Source organism: Pholcus phalangioides, unplaced genomic scaffold (assembly GCF_987345545.1).
Source record: "Pholcus phalangioides strain wild (caught in Gottingen) unplaced genomic scaffold, Ppha-v1.0 ptg000002l_1, whole genome shotgun sequence".
In the NCBI taxonomy this organism is placed as follows: Eukaryota; Metazoa; Arthropoda; class Arachnida; order Araneae; family Pholcidae; genus Pholcus; species Pholcus phalangioides.
The window spans coordinates 12578116-12595061 of record NW_028301595.1 but is presented as its reverse complement, the minus strand read 5'-3'; the positions used below and the strand labels follow the sequence as shown (position 1 = coordinate 12595061).

Below are 16946 nucleotides of genomic sequence, written 5' to 3'. Positions count from 1 at the left end.
GCTACCAATCTTGCAGAGCTTTTTTTTCTAACTATCCACATTGACTCAGACCCTCTGTGTCGAATGCATGTGATTTGAGAAATTTGACTATTGTTACTAATTGTTCGAGAGGCGGGTTTATGGCATGCATTTTAGAATATTTTCTTCATGAATATAGTAGATTATGAGTCCATGACAATTTTTCTTTTTTAAAGTTCAGTAAAAGATCGCAGAGGAGCAGATTCGGAGGGAAGGTCATTTGCAGCCCCAATCAGGCCGGACGACCTGAAAGGTCAGACGTGCCTTTCAGGTGATTCCGAGTACTTGCTGAAAGAGTATTCTAGCAAGTATGTATTTTCTGATGCGGCTCTTTCTATCAGCTCAGCCAAAACATGAAATATCAGTTTCCTTGATGCTTTCCCAGAGATTTTCCTTTATGAACCAAACCATCTTTGATGTTGTGTAATGACACTGTTGAAATGACTCCATTCACAAACCCATTCAAGTTTATATTACATATAAGTCAGCGAGTTAACAACATTTTGATTTCCGTGTTAGTTGAATCCATCTAGAGAACGAACTAAAATTGATGTAATTGTTGCAAGCTATAAAATTATGTTTCTATGAACATAATTCCTGATCCCCATATTTCAAGAAATACGGTATATAAATATAATCAAACTTCTCTATCTCAAAACTGGCAGGACAGAAAAAAAAATGTCTGGATAGAGAGTTTTCGAGAAATAGAGGGGTTTTTTGTTAAGAAAGGAAAAACATGCCAAAAATGTCAAAAAATTTTATTGATAAAAACTAAATAATACTATACTGTAGTAAAAGATAGTATAGTATTATTTAGTTTTATCAATCAAGTTTTTCGACATTTTTTCGACTATGCAAATACACTAAAATACTTTTGAATTTTATTCTTGTTAAATTTTATTTACATACCTTATTTAAAATAACCCGTAAGCTTAGATTGATGCATGTTTTGCTCTTTGAACCTTCACTATTTCATCTATATTAGCAAAAGCTGCAAATATTTTGGGCTCTATCTTCTCAGTTTGCTCCAGAAAATGGTGCAGTGTTTTTGCAGCATGTGTTCAGCATTTTTCACGGTTATTTTTTCTAATTCCTCTGGAGCATCGTCTACCGTATTTACGATACCTGAGTCTGACATACATTCAGCAACAATTTCGATATCAGTCTAGGTGCTGCAAGTTTGTAGTGAACTTTGTTCATTTCCACAAAATTGTAAAATAGAATTTCTAGCTTCAAGTGTTTATTATCCTTAATAAGCATTAATGCCCTAATGCTTTGAAATTTGATCTTCAACATTTTTCTGAGAAACGTTGAAATTCAAATGAACCAGAAGATCTGACCTCCTTCATCAATGAGATGACTGGTTCCAAACCTGCAGCTTTCTTGAAGCAGTTTTGAATTGTTTGTTGGCTGACTTTTCGCCATGCTGCATGAGCTATCCATGTTCACCCACCACCTCTCCCTCCCTGCCAATCTTAGTATCAGTCTATGATTGACAAGATCCATCAATACAATGGGCTGTAATACAAATAATCCTTTCTTAGTTTCTTTCACCTCTGGAGAAAAGCCTGATTTGTGTGAAAGAAAAGGGATTTCTGTAGTTTTTTTTTTACTATCATTGGGCTTGGCCTTCCAGATAGAGATTTTTTGAAAATTACTTTTTTATAAGACAGAGAGGTATAAATGTATTGATATAGTACAGTAAATGCAAGGATTTTTTTTTTTCATTTTTCGAGGTATAGAGTTTTTTGACAGAGTTTTTGAGAAAGAGAGGTTTGACTGTAGTATTGGTTTACTTTTATAGGAATGAAATATGGATCCAATAATGAAGAGAAGAGTCTAAAGCTTTTTTTCAGTTGTTCCAAAATGATAAATAAATACAAAGCTTCAATTAATTTGAAAAAAAGTTATTTGTAAACTTGTTTGAAACCCATAATGAACCCCAGCAATAGAAAATTGAATTTTAATTAATAATGCTAGAGTAAGCCTCATTTTAAACTCATTGAAAGTAATTGTCACTAAATCAAAAATAAGCATTAACTGTGACTACTAATCCTTGTCATTTTTATATATCTGTGGAAATTATTTTCTTCAATATCATGGTATATTTAGGTCATTCTGTATGATTAATTGTTAGATATTGGAATTTTTTGCCCCAAAATATTTGTTGCAAAATGTTCGTCAAGAATACAGCTTATACGGATGTTTAATTTAGCATTCATATTTGGAAATTTATATCTCCACTCACATCAATCAATCCATTCTATCTTAGTGTGTCAGCTATGCATATCAAATTTAATACAGAGCCAACTTTTCTTAATGAAGTAATCTATAGTAAATATACTGCACACGCGTATATGCTCATGTATAAGAGTTTTTTGTTGAAAAATAAGTTTTTCATTGAGAGGGGGAGGGTGTTGGCTTATACACAGGTCAGATTTTGAGGAGAAAATAGAGAAAATATCCCCTTCACTTTTTACCAAAATATATAGTTTGGATAGCCTCCACACAGCTAATTTGATGATTCATGATGTCATTAGACTTTAGATGGCGTCACCTGATTAGTGATAATTAATTATGATGCCATGATTGAGAGTAAAGTGATTTTCATAGCTATAGATGACATTACTGAGCGTAGAGTGATTTTTGCCGCTATAGATGCCATTTTACTTACCTTCCAGGGTAGAAACCCAACTGGCCATTTCTTTCCCCTAATCGGTAAAAGTGGTGGCCACCCACTCAATAACCATTGATCCATTCAAAAGTGGTTCTCAAACGTTTGTCTTCCGCTGCTCCCTTGCCCCAGTGGGCATGTGATGTGTCCGCAGCTACCAAAATGAAACGAAGAACCGCTTTTCATGGTATTGAATATTCACATTAATAAGGAAAGCTCAGCACGATGTCCACTGACAATAGTTGACAACATCCCTAGGAGCAGTGATGCACACTTTGAAAACAACTGATTTAAAACATTATCGTCTCATTGAGTATATGCCAGCAAAAATGGAAAGAGGAAAAAGATTTGCATAAGATGCTTCTTTCAAACTAATAAAAAGTTTGAATCATTTCTCATTGTAACTTTTATTGCACGAAAATATACTAATTCTCCCCCTTCCTAAAATGTATGGTGGGGGTTGGTGCTTATATGCAGGTTTTCAATTTATTGTGGTTTTAGTGGTCCTGAAGTAGGGGGTCAGCTTATGCACGGATATATAAAGTACATGCATCTTATAAAATATATGTTAATATATATATGATAGCTAAGTACCACATTCAAGACTAATTAATTCTTGATCGTTTCAGAAAAAAATTGGCCAAGGACAATCGTCGTCTCCGTAGAGCTTGTCGGAAAGTTGTCAAATCCAAGGCATTTTACTGGATTGTGATAGTCCTCGTTTTTTTAAACACACTTACTCTTGCATCCGAGCACAATAGCCAGCCAGAATGGTTGGATTATTTTCAAGGTATGTTTTCATATATAATATGGGTTTCTATATTTATGCCATAAATTATTTTCTTAATTTTTTATTATTTTGAGTAAAAATACAAAACTTACTACATTACTTTCAAGTAATGTTGTAAGTTTTGTATATATGCTTGAACAATCAATAATAAACTGTAAAAAGCTCATAAGAGATGAAAAATGTTATGTTATGAAATAAATTTTTTTGTGTAACACAAATTTAATTTGTGTCTGAGCAAATGCTAAGTATTTCTAACAATTAATGCCATGAATATTTAAGATTGATAAGAAAATTTGTTATATTTAACTTTTTTTTTAAATTTCTATATTTGGTATATTTTAAAGTAGTTCTTTAATGGTTGGATACAAATTCATTGCACTTCAGATGTATGAAAATTAGGCTATAAGGAATTAATAGAAGTCAATTAAGAATCCATGTCATAATTTTTCTGTCAGAAATCTTGTATTAATATTTACTGGTCAGTCAATTTCTTCTTTTTTTCAAATTATTGTTTCAAGAAAATTCACGTGTATTTGAAACAGTGGAAGAAAAAAGCAAAAATAATTTTCAAATTAGAAATAAAAAGATTTTAAATAAAAAATAGTATAAGATAAAGTAAAAGACAAGTAAGTTAGTAAAAGTGTGTTATACTAACCATGCTGCGATGTGATATTAGTATTGCCTTGGCATGAATTTGAGTATATTATGTATGGAGAATAATATGTTCATATGTGACGAAATTGAAACAATTTGGTGTTAGAAACATATTTTATAGAAATAATGTTCTTATAAAAAAATTAGTGCACATATTCAATACCAAAGTTCACTTTTTTGTTAATGTCAAGTATTTGAACCTTGTCCATGTCTCAGACTTTTTATTTGTCTTTACTTTATTATAGAAATCGCCAACATGTTCTTCGTTGTCCTTTTTACACTCGAAATGTTTCTGAAGTTGTTCAGCCTCGGTCTTCAGGGTTATTTTGTGTCACTTTTTAATCGTTTTGACTGTTTCGTGGTAGTGAGTTCCATATTGGAAATAGTTCTTACTTATACAGATATCATGCCCCCTCTGGGAGTATCAGTGTTGCGATGTGTTCGTCTACTCAGAATATTCAAAGTTACAAAGTAAGTTCATTTAATTATTGAACATAACTTTTATTATATATCATCAAATTTAAGGTAAGAAATGTATATGTGCCTATAACATGGGGGGGGGGGGAGAAGACATAATTTATTAGACGTAATTAAGTCACAACCTTGCTTGATATATAAGCAGTATATGAGGTGATTGTAAATTCTTGAATTTATGTTTTACAGTCGATGCTCCATTTTACAAACCTTCACTTCACCAACCAAATTATTTTATGCATAGTCCTTTAATCTGAAACAGTATACAATTTATTTGAAAATCTTTCCCATTTACAAATTTTTTATTTTACAAAAAAAATTCTATTCCTAAATTCTAAAAAAAAAATTATCTAATTCCATATGAGTTAATAATGATGAGTGTCGACTGTATTTCATTACTGGTCCTAAAATTCCAAGAGTTCCCACATTTTATTTATTCTAAACGTATAATCATCTGCCTTAACTGTTTTCAGTTTGTAATTTATTTTATTGATGTATTAATAGATAATTTTTTTATAAATAATCCTGTCTTTCTTTTTTTCACAAGATATTGGGCTTCATTAAGGAACCTGGTTGCATCTTTAATCAACTCTATGAGATCTATAGCAAGTCTGTTGTTGCTTTTGTTCCTGTTCATTGTCATCTTTGCCTTATTGGGTATGCAGGTATTTGGGGGAAAGTTTAACTTCAGTGATAAAGATGGGAAACCAAGAAGCAACTTTGATTCATTCTGGCAGTCTCTACTTACAGTATTTCAGGTAATACTTGTACAATGCAGTACAATATATATATATATACACACACACACACACACACAAAAGAATTATTTTAAGAAAAGAAAAAAAAATTGAGAGTTAAAATTTTATGAGAGTGAAATAGAACCTATGCAGTGGGTCATCTTCAGGGTAAACCCCATGTATGGTTCAAAAAGTGTATGTGTTTCTGAAGGGTGGCTATGCCTAATTGCATTAAAAATGCCAACCCTTGTTCCCGACTCCTGCCTTCTGAAAAACATGTTGGGTGAAGAAAAAAAAAGACAATGAAAAATGTTAAAAAATACAATATTTGAAAAATATATACAGAACAGAGCTTCAGATTATAAGCTCAAATTAGAAAAATATATACAAAGTTACAGGATTCCTGTAAATATTGACCCTGTCAATGTCAAAATTTCTGACATTGGCCGACCAGTTCGCGAAATGGTTGGTTATCTCTAGCCAAAGTCTGATAACAAAAGACATTATTTGCGATCATCGTCAGGTTGGTGTATTTTTTTTTATCATAAGTATGTCCACGTTAGTTATGGCATCCTATCAAACTGCAGTCACGATGCGGTAATCATTTCATTCAAAATTTTGCCGAAAAAACTATAAGTTTATATAATTTATTTTACAGTTTTATCTTTCAAATTTCACATTTTCTCTCCCTCGTCACATGTAGCTAATCTAATACAGCTGCTATATATAGACATGTATCATACACTGGCAATTTAAAAAAAATGGTTTTGGCTCCTACCGGGCTATCTTACATCAGCACATTGAGCTTTGGCCAAGAATCTCTGGCCAATTCGTGAAATGGTCATCCAAAATCTGAATCATTTCTGTAATTCAGAGTTTGGCCAATTCCCGAATTAGCAACACTTCAGGCTTTGGCAGTAAACTAAATAGTAGTAATAACTACTGCTCTATAATAAGTACTATGAATATTTTCAATTCTCGCAAGTTTTTTTGGAAAGCATGTGGTTTTTTTTTCTGTATTAGATCAAAACATAAGTTTTTATTTATGATAAATTAACTCTTTTGTGCTTAACTTTTGGAGAGTAAGTGAAAACAAGCCATTTGTATGCTCATTTGAAGAGATTATTATTCTTACGCTATGAACAGATATTGACGGGTGAAGACTGGAATGAAGTAATGTATCATGGAATCACTGCTTATGGTGGAGTCGGGTCACCAGGTGTCCTCTCCTGCATTTATTTCATCATACTCTTCATATGCGGCAACTGTATCCTTTCATTTTCAAAAAATGACATGTGCAAGTGGTTCTCAAAAGTCTTTTGACAAACATAAATGTGTCTGCAAAATTTGCATTTGAAGTTTTAAATGTTACGAAACATAAACACTGAATCTCGGTAAAAATTATTATGATTTTGTACCTAATTTTTTTATGAGAAAAAAAAATTTACTTTCATGTTCGATCAAAAAGTCTTGACACAAACAAACAAGAAAGCTAACAACTTCTAAATAATCAAATCATCCATGCAATGAGCGCCATACCAAAGTAGAATGAGCCAAAACTTTGTTGGATGCTATTTATATTGTAAAACTACTTGCAATATTTTGACATGGGCTCATTGATCTTGGCCTATGATCAGCAGTGGATCCTTTTTCCTGTTCTTTCTTGTACGCAATTGAAAAAACCATAGAATTCAGATGATTTTTATTCTAATTTTTCAAACTAAATCCACATCCAAGTCGGGATTTGGACTTCATCACCTACAAAAAACTCTCAATTTGTTGCTTTTTAAATATGTGCAACAATTTTTGAGCTATATCTGGGGTCATTGTCATACTTAAATATTGATAATAATGGAATGCGTCAAGTGTACCAGATGACAACATGAAGTTATGCAATGTATTTTGTGTAACAAAACCAATCCCTGGTGTTTTTCGGAAGGTATAAAGGGCCAACATCATAGGCAAAAGAAGCATCCATAAACCATAACATTTACATTTTTGTGCTTAATTGTAAGAGCCTGTAATACCTTCTTGATTATTTTATTAATGGAATTTTTTGGCTTGACTGACAGTCAAATAACTCCATAATGTTCAGGTAATGGTTTACAAATGACACACTCACTTTCCAGTCTGTTTCAAATTAAATTTGTCAGTTTTTTGCCTAATGGATTTTTGAGCATGTATTTCTATTTGCTTGGATTTTGATTGTTGCATCTATCCTAGCTGTTGTTTCCTTAGGTCATATTGAAAAAAAAATACTTTTTTCTTGTTTCTGAGATTATTGAACATAGCTCCACACACTTATTAACTGTCTTGAAATGCTAAAATCACTTGTCCCTTGATCTTGACTTCATCTCTTCCTTAAAACCTTAATTATGTGCTCTCTTGAAAAAATACAACAAATATTACTTACTTTTTTGAGCATATATGCTGAACGCATGGCTAAATGTGGCCCTCAGAGTCATCTGATATGGCCTATGACCTCAAAACTAATTTTGTAAAACTGAACCAAGCATCACATTTCCAGATTACTTATGTGACCAGCGGTGCAGTTCCGAATTACTTGAGTGGGCATGTTCAAAGATCATTTAGGTGACTTGTGACACATTTAAAAATCACTCAGTTTACCCGCTGCACATTTACAGATAACTCAAGCAACCTACAGCATATTTACAGATCACTTGAGTGACATTCGGCACAGTTTCAGAGCACTTAAGTGATCTGCTGTGCATTCTCATATCACTTGAGCTACCCACAGCACAGTTCAATATCACCTGAGTGACCTGCAGCACATTTCCAGATCATTCAGGTGGCACATTTATATATCACTTAAGTAACCTGCTGTACTGTTTCCGATCACCTAATTAAGTAGCCTGTGACACATTTTCAAACCAATGAAGTGGCACACACTGTCCTAAAGATTGAGCATCCTTGTTCTAGAATGTTTAATATGTTTTCTTTATAACTCTACCCTAAATTTGCGTGAAATAAGTGTTAATTACTTCTTTATATGATTAAACTGCATATGTCACAACACTTTCGATCCAGCCTAAAACAAAAGTAAAATAGTAAAAGCTCTTTAATCCCAAACAAAACATTTTGATTAGATGTGTTGTGATGAATGTTATCCTTCTGCTTTATGCATGGCAAGTTCATGGAAGTGCATGCAAATGAATTGACACTACTGGTGCATTTGTCAAAAGAATTTTGAGCTCTGCTGTATATCTTCATGTTTAATTCCAGTAGTGTTACCAAAATATTTGATATATATAACATGTGATAAATGGAAACTCCTTAACCCTTTTTTGTAGATATTCTCTTGAATGTATTTTTGGCCATCGCTGTAGATAATTTAGCTGATGCTGAAAATTTGACTGCTATAGAAAAGGTAATCAATTTTCTTCCTTTTATTTCTTGATAAAAAAAAAGATTCTCGAGCTATAAAATTTTCATTTTGACAATTGTAAATTAAAATAGTTGATAACACTGTTGTTCAAGATATAAAAGCTGCAAGTGATTTTTTGCTTTTTGATTTCAACCCGCCCAGATCTGTTATTATGCATGGAATGAAAATACAGTGCACATTACTTAATGTGATCACATCTCAACTCAAGGTTTCTGATAACAAACTGATTGATAACTATATCAAAAAAAAAAAAAAAATCTGAATTTAAGTATGAGAGATGACCATATGTCTCTTTGGTCAAACAGTACAACTCTGTTTTTCTTTCCAACATAACAGGTTTCAAAATATTAAATGGCGCATTTTTTTTAATTAGTTCTATAGAATAGAGTTATCTTCCCATCCCCATCAGCTAAAATCCTTTTTCTTAAATGTAGAAATTCTGAAGGGATAGAATGGAACTGTGTAATGATTACCCAGTTCCATAGTTCTTTAATTCTTTAATTCATTGTCTTTGTTCCTTCGATTGTTCATATGTTCCTTGTGAAAGTCTTTTGGCCAAGGAACAGTGAATATTGTCAGTTGAAAAAAATTAACCATGAACTGAAGGAAGGGACTTCTTTTACCTTTCACGTGCCCTCACTATATGTGGCAAAAGAAGCGCTACATGCATATGGATCATAGTGGCTATTAAAGTCCCAACAAAGGTTTTTCAAAGACTTTAAAACACACTGCTTTGGATCGCAGCGGATGAAAAAGGTATGCGAACCCCTGATTTAAAGAGTATGTATTCTCTAATTTGTCATTTATTTGAATGACTTTGAGAGCGAAGCCTAGGTCAGTGAAAGACCAAAAGAGTGACCTAGAGACATGGCCCCCATATGCTGCAGCTGAGATTCTTGGTGGACCCCTCTATAGTGAACTTATGGTATGAAAAAACAAAAAAAAAATGATAAGAATCATTCTGGCCACTTGGTTGGTGCCCTGTTACTTCCACCCTTGTAAGGACCATGCCTAGAGAGTGAGTAAGCATGGGAAGTTAGGGGCATACACAGGATTGACCTATGTTGGTTTATGCTTGAGGAATTTTTTTCAGAGAAATTTTGAGGTCGACTTGGGGGAAGGACACGATCCTCGTATGCAAGGGCAACTCGTGAAAAGTTCTCTAAGGGGTGAGGAACCATGTCAGTGAATGACCAAAAGCATGAACAAGAAAGTGTGCAGTCATGTGAGTGAAAAAAAAAAGAGTGACTTAGAGACAGAGGCTGGGGATTAAGTGGGCTATAGTGCAGGGCGGCAAATTTGTGAAAATTAGACAAGAATAGGAGAAGGACGACAAAATTTGTGCAGCCCACGGGCAGTAAAACCATGAGGTGCATGAGCACTGTCACCAGATTTGCCAAGTTCACTACCATCTTGGTGTGATTTACAGAGAAATGTGTATCTCAGCCCAGGGCCAGAACTAGAGGGTCTACAAATGGGGCAACTGCCCTGGGCGAAAGGAGAAAAACAGAGAAAAACAGATAGGCAAAATATAAAAAATTGTGTTTGTCTCCACAAACGTCCTAGTTATGGACCTATTTATTCGTAATAATCTGTTTTACATGATAAGAACTTTATTTACAGGGAAATTGTCGAGTGGTTAGGGAACTAGCTTCTCACTGTGCAGGTCTGGGTTCGAATCCTGGTTCGGGCATGGATGTTTACTAACACTAACAAATTCCCTGGACCTATCATGCTGATCCCTTGGGAATACGTGAAGATCACGTTATTATTTAAAAAAAAAAATTTTAATAAATAGTTGTTTACAGCAGTTTTAACAGTACATAGAGATTAGTAAATTTGTTTCTTGACAAATCCTTGTAAAGCATTTTCGTATTCAGGATGAAGAAGACTTCATTGAAAAAGAAGAAAGTTTGGAAGCAGATATCTTCAAGGAAACAACGGATGAAAAGTTAAATTTGGAAAATGCTCACAAAAACCATCAGGGTGTTTTCAATAACTGCGGTGGAGAGATTCCACCAAAAAGTAATTCTGCAGAGATGAATCACACTATGTACATACAAATGTGAGTAAAATTTTACACTATTTATTTTTTTTAATCTCTCATTTCATCTCATGTATTCATTTGATTTGTATAAAATAAAAAAATATTTGTATATATACAAACAACAAAAATGTAGTATTTTCCAATACTGGTGTCCCTCTTACCAACTCCATGAAAGAAATAATTTATAGTTATGGTCAAACTATCATGGGATGGACATTTTCTTTTTTCTCAGTTCAATGCTGATTTATGACTGTTCACTGAAAAGTGAAAAGTCATTAAACTTTAATGTCACATGGGAGTGCTATGCATTGTTTATTATATAACATGTATTTTATCATAAACTAATGACTAGCTGAAAATGGGACTTGGATGTAGGTGCCCCATGTTATATATCCTCTTGTGAGAGAAATATAATTTATTTTTGTGTTATGGAGAGATGGTAGCACATTCTTCAGATCCATCCTGGAACAGAACTGATGCAAATTTTAAATGTGCAAAGTCTCTGCCTCGTGGAAACAAATTTAAATATATTAATTTTTTCCCTTCCACATGATTATTTTGTCAAAAAAGTTACAAAGTTTTCAACACGTCAGAAATCTATTTAAATTAGCATTTTTTTAATGTGTTGATGCACTTAGGAGTATTCCTCTATGATCTTCTCCCCCAGCCCCATTTAAGTGAGAAAAGCATGTTTTAACAGATTTTACCAATTCAAAATTTGGTTATTCTATAAAATTTATAACCTCTACTAGAATTGTTTGAAATGTATTCCAATTTTAAAGGAAATTAATTTTCTCTACAGAAAAGTTTTTTTATAAAATATTTTTTTTAAACCTAAACTAATTTTTAGTTTTGATACCTACTGTCTCATCTTGTTTGAATTTTTTAGGTCTCCAGAAAAATGTGATACTACTGTAAGTATTATTAGTTTGCAATTACATGTTTTCAAAATACTTCATCAGTTTCTTTTGACATTCTTTATTCATTATTTATTGTACATATTATATGCTATTATGGTGAATGTGACAAATTGGTAACTGTAAAGTTTGATAAATTTCATTGCATTAATCACTGTTATTGGTGATTATGCATAATTCTCAGATGGAGTTGGTAAGTTTGATAAATGTAGAAGAGAAATCACATGGAAAAAACGTCACTTTAAACATACAATAGTTTTACTTGTACACGATGCATTCACTACATGTATTTTTTTTTTTGCATCAAAAATTAAATTAAAATAAATGTTAAGAAAATATAAAAATTAATTTTTTTACTGGTCTTGTTAATGTTAGGGCTGTTTTCATATTATCTGCATATGCAAACATAACCAAGATTATTTATCAAATTCATCATTTCAGGACTAAAGTTAATGCATGATGTATGGAAAATTTAAATAATTTATTAACAATTTATCGTAATTACCAATATAAGCTGGGATTATACATGATCACCGACAAATGTATTAAACCCACAATATTTATCAAACTTACCAAAATGGGCATAATTATCCACAACACCGGCAAATATGCATAATTATCAGATTTGTCACATTACCTTAAAATATACACTATAACACTTTGTAGTCATAAGTCAGTGACCATTTTGGAGTTTAGACCTTTTTTATAATTTCTGTAAGAAATACTGGATGACTCGTTCTGTAATTTTGTGCATGAAAACATGATATACTTGAACTCGCATTCTCCAGTGCATATTCAATCACAAGTGATTTTAGGGCACCGACAAAGAATTAAAACAAAAAAATGGTTTTTATCAATCCTGTATTGTAAAAAAACTGCAAATAATTTGTAACTTCCACAGAATATTTACGCTCTAGCGAAGGAAAATCTCTATCTCCTCTGTAGCTTAGTGGTCAGAGCACTCGTCCGGCAATCGAGGGACCCGGGTTCGACTCCCGGTAGAGGCAGAGATGAGTTTTTTCCTTCCTTAAAAAATTAACATCTCAAATAACAAATATCTTCACAACATCCAGTCTTCTGTAAATCTTGTAATATTTTATTTATTTATTTTTTTCAATTCTTGTGTGAATTTTTGTGGAAACAGTGCATGTATTCAAGAAAATATAAATATTTCTTATAAAAATTTTGGTTGTGGTAGCCAAGGTTGATAAAATACTCACTTAAAGTACCAAAGGATGTTTAGAGGTGTCGGAAGTTTGATGTTGCAAGCTTTAGTTCACAAGCTTGACCTTGTCAGAAACTTTCTTGACACTAGGGTACAACAGTGACATAACTACAAAAAAAGATTGCTACAGCAGTAATTCCCACACCGAGGGCTTAGTATACCATCTTCTTTGTGAGTATACAAAAAAAGCTGGCGTTCTTAGTCCCAGTCTAATTATCCTTCATATGCAGAAAATAACCGTAGTGCAACAAAAATGATCAAATGTATAAATTCTTACTTTTATCACAAGTTTTTTGCTTATAGGATGCAGAATTGTCACGAAACTGAACGCGAACAGAAAATTTTACACTATACGTGAGGCACACTGTAAAGAAATTTAAAATGTGACAACTTAATAATCAATCAGATATGAGAATTTTAAGTGAATGATTTTTTTTAATATGCATTCGCTAGAAATATCAATTTTATTTTTTCATACTTTAGTTTCCAAATATGCAGGGCAACTTATATACATCAATTCCAGTTCAATGTTGTGAAAATTCAGAAAGATATCAGTGATACAGTGAGCAGTAATTTCAGTTACTTGCTGAAAGTAGTTGCAGGCTTATTGTCAAAATAATAAGGTGTTTAGAGATTTCTGCTGTGCAGAAACACTCTTCTCTTAAAGAGTTAAGAACAGTGCCGTCCTAATGCATGAACCCACCCGGCATGTCTCAGCCTCAAAAGAAGAGGGGCCACAGAAAAACGAGAAATAGTGGAATTTTTTGAGAGTTTTTTCCAGGTAGGGCCTCAGAAAAATCACTTGGCCCGGGGGGCCATGATGCTCTTAAGATGGCCCTAATTAAAAGAGAGTGCATTTATGAATTTCCTCATTTGGACTTACAGTGCTCATTTTAATTCTTAAGATACTTGCAATATACACAAAAGAAGAAAAACACCCTCAACCCCAATGGGTTGATATCTGTAAATAGAAAGAATGTACTTCAGAATTCTTTGATCACCTACCATGATTGCCTCTACCTCATGCTTGATTGCTTTTTCATTTTTGCTTTTAGCCTCAAGCACAAACAAACATGAGTGATTCAGATGTTTCAAACAGAAGTACTGTGGATGATGAAGATATGGGTTCAGGTGAGCTAATGTTCCAGGTTATAATCAGTGACCTCTTTTTTTATAAATCTCCCGTTTGTAATGGGTGACAACAAATAGTCTTCTGAATAAAGTTTTTGAAATAATCTGGATATTTTTGTAGGAAAATTGTGTTCCATGCAAATAAAAGAAAAAAAGATTTTAAATTGATTTAATTTTTGATACTATGTGTTATTTGCATACACGGATTGTCTTTAATTATGTGTATGCGATCTCATTATGCATGATCCAAAGAACAATAATTTGTAGACACAGTTCTTAATTGATGTATGTTTTATCTCAGATATTGATGGTGTTTGTGAGGATGATGATGGCATTGAAGATAATGCATCTGCTTCTACTGCACGACCTCGACGATTGTCTGATATTCAGATGACTAAGAAGATAAAGCCCATACCCCCATATACTTCATTTTTCATATTTTCTCATACAAACAGGTTTGTAAAAGCTCATTGTATGAAAAATAAATTTGTCAGATTTTTTTCAAAATCAATTGCTTAGTACCTGATTTCTCATAGATTAGTTAAAGTATATACAGGGTATATACAGTTAAGGTATATATGTTTAGATAGTTAAATAAATCTTATGAATATGAAATGTATGGGGAAGGGAAACAATTTTTTCCAGTAAAAAATTTTATTTCATGATTTTAAACTATTTGATGTATCATATTCAAGTTTAACCACACCCCATGAATCTAATGTTCACCTTGTTTCTGAGTGATGAACAGTCAAGCATTAGCAGTACTCCAGATATGCCTAACATAGGTATTTATTATTGATCCTAATACCCTCCAAATAATCAGGTTTGGTTTTGGATGGGAAAAGCGCATCAGATTCCAGTTAATATGAGAATTGGATGAACTATTTTAATTATGTATAAATGTTTTAATGTAGTAGGTGTTTAATTTTTCAGTATAGTTTTGAGAACCTTTGTGTTCCAAATGCCAAAAATTCTAATTGAAACTTTTTCATCTCCTTTTCTCTACAGATTCCGGATTTTATGTCACTTCGTTATGAATCACAGTATATTTTCAAACATAATTCTTGGTCTCATTCTAATCAGTAGTGCCATGTTAGCTGCTGAGGATCCCTTGAATGTCAATTCGGACAGAAATAAAGTATACCCTTTTTTCTTCTCTTTTTTTTTTTTGCTGTAGATATTGGTTTTTCTTTAATTTTTTGTGTGAGTTGTTATTTTTTTAGATTCTTAATTCTCAAACTTTTGAATTTATTCTGATTTCTTTTCTTGTCTCTACAGATTTTGAACTATTTTGACTATTTTTTCACCACTGTGTTCACAATAGAGATAACGCTAAAGGTGAGGTGTGTTATGGTACATTATATATTTATATGTGCTCTTGAGCAGCTGAGTCAAATGGAAATAGTTAATCAGTATGTTAGTTAAAATTTTTATAAAAATACAAATGATGTCTTATTTATGACACGTGAAATTCAATTTCTTTTTCAGGCTGTTGCCTATGGCTTAATTTTCCATAAGGGGTCATTCTGCAGAAGTTATTTTAATTTACTTGATGTGCTTGTCGTGTCTGTGTCCCTCATTTCCTTTGCGTTTGGGTACGTATATATAATTCAGTCTCTGTAAATATATTGACATTTTTTTTATAATCTTTTTATATCTTATTTATTAATTTATTATTTTGCAATTTTTTTCACTTCATGATTCATAAAATTTATCATGCATTGTAATCTTGATCATAAGTGTCTCCTTTTTTTCAAAAAAATCCCAATTATGAGATGAAAAATATGCACTAAAAATGCACCAACCATACATTAAAACATGTAATTTTAAAATAGGCCTGAGTCATCATATATATATTCAGTCATTGAGCTGTACTGTTCTCTGCAAGGGCGTAGAAAGAGGGGAGACTTGGGGGTCTGGTCCTGCCCGAACAAACTTTCTGGCTACGCCCCTGGTTCTCTGGACCGATTCTACCAGTGAAACTATTTTTATGCTGCAGGGAATAAAGTTAGTGCTGTATCATGTATCACCCATGCTAATCGATTTTTTTTAATGGACGTTAATATTGTGGAAACAAGTATCATCAAGAAATTATCCCGAGCAATTTTTTTCAACTTGTGGTCCACTGACCTTTGGGGATTCATGAGAACATTTTAAAGTATCATTTTCATTGCATGAATGAGCACTTTGTGCATGAATGAACGGCAGAACTTTGCCACTGGACTTATTCCGTTGCAGAGATCTCTTCCAGCCCAGCTTCGGGGAAAAGTCTGTAACACTTTATTTTGTGTCAAAAAAGAACAAAAACATAGAATACAAAATTTTTTACAACCTGTTTTCCCCGGACAATTGGGTACTGTCACGATTAACAAATTTTTTGGTGATTACAGATGAGATGGGGTTCGGAGTTGAGAAAAGTTTCTAGGTTTCGTTAAGACGGATGAATGTACACATGTTAGGATGGAGGTATATTTTAAAAGCAATTTGAGGGGGCCCCATGTCATCTCATCTGTTATCTTACACTTTTCATATTATATACACAGGATACAAAAAAAAAAATGTGAATCTTACTGTGAAATATGAAATATCCATCGGAGCGAGTCATCTCGCTTAACACCTTATTGGTGAGCAAATGGGTTTGATAACTTGTGGACTTTTTTAAAAGCATCAGTTTTATTGGGCTGAGTTCACTCGCTACGGTGGATTTGATGAAAATATAAAAAATAGAAATATTGTGTGAGGGAATATATACAGTTAAGGATTACAGGTGCCATCTCGCTTAGCACATTATTCAATGAGCAACATGAATACGATAATATTAGTAGGCACGTGTGTTGTGGATATGAAATGCATGAAAAACTTGAATAGAGGAA

At 32.8% G+C, this 16946-nt stretch overlaps 1 protein-coding gene across 5 annotated transcripts in view; it reads left to right on the top strand.

Moving 5' to 3' along the window:
• Positions 1-16946, top strand: part of LOC149089429 (muscle calcium channel subunit alpha-1-like) — a 295248-nt gene that overhangs the window by 212336 nt on the left and 65966 nt on the right. For 3 of the 5 annotated variants that reach the window (XM_089238466.1, XM_089238459.1, XM_089238451.1), the window contains exons 12-24: positions 195-326; positions 3322-3482; positions 4382-4607; positions 5158-5368; positions 6494-6614; positions 8659-8735; positions 10634-10818; positions 11690-11714; positions 13998-14073; positions 14375-14528; positions 15082-15211; positions 15352-15411; positions 15562-15668. In XM_089238466.1, the coding sequence (XP_089094592.1) occupies positions 195-326; positions 3322-3482; positions 4382-4607; positions 5158-5368; positions 6494-6614; positions 8659-8735; positions 10634-10818; positions 11690-11714; positions 13998-14073; positions 14375-14528; positions 15082-15211; positions 15352-15411; positions 15562-15668 (1665 nt within the window). The remainder of the gene's footprint in view (positions 1-194; positions 327-3321; positions 3483-4381; positions 4608-5157; positions 5369-6493; positions 6615-8658; positions 8736-10633; positions 10819-11689; positions 11715-13997; positions 14074-14374; positions 14529-15081; positions 15212-15351; positions 15412-15561; positions 15669-16946) is intronic. The other 2 variants (XM_089238484.1, XM_089238476.1) reach the window with 1 other exon arrangement.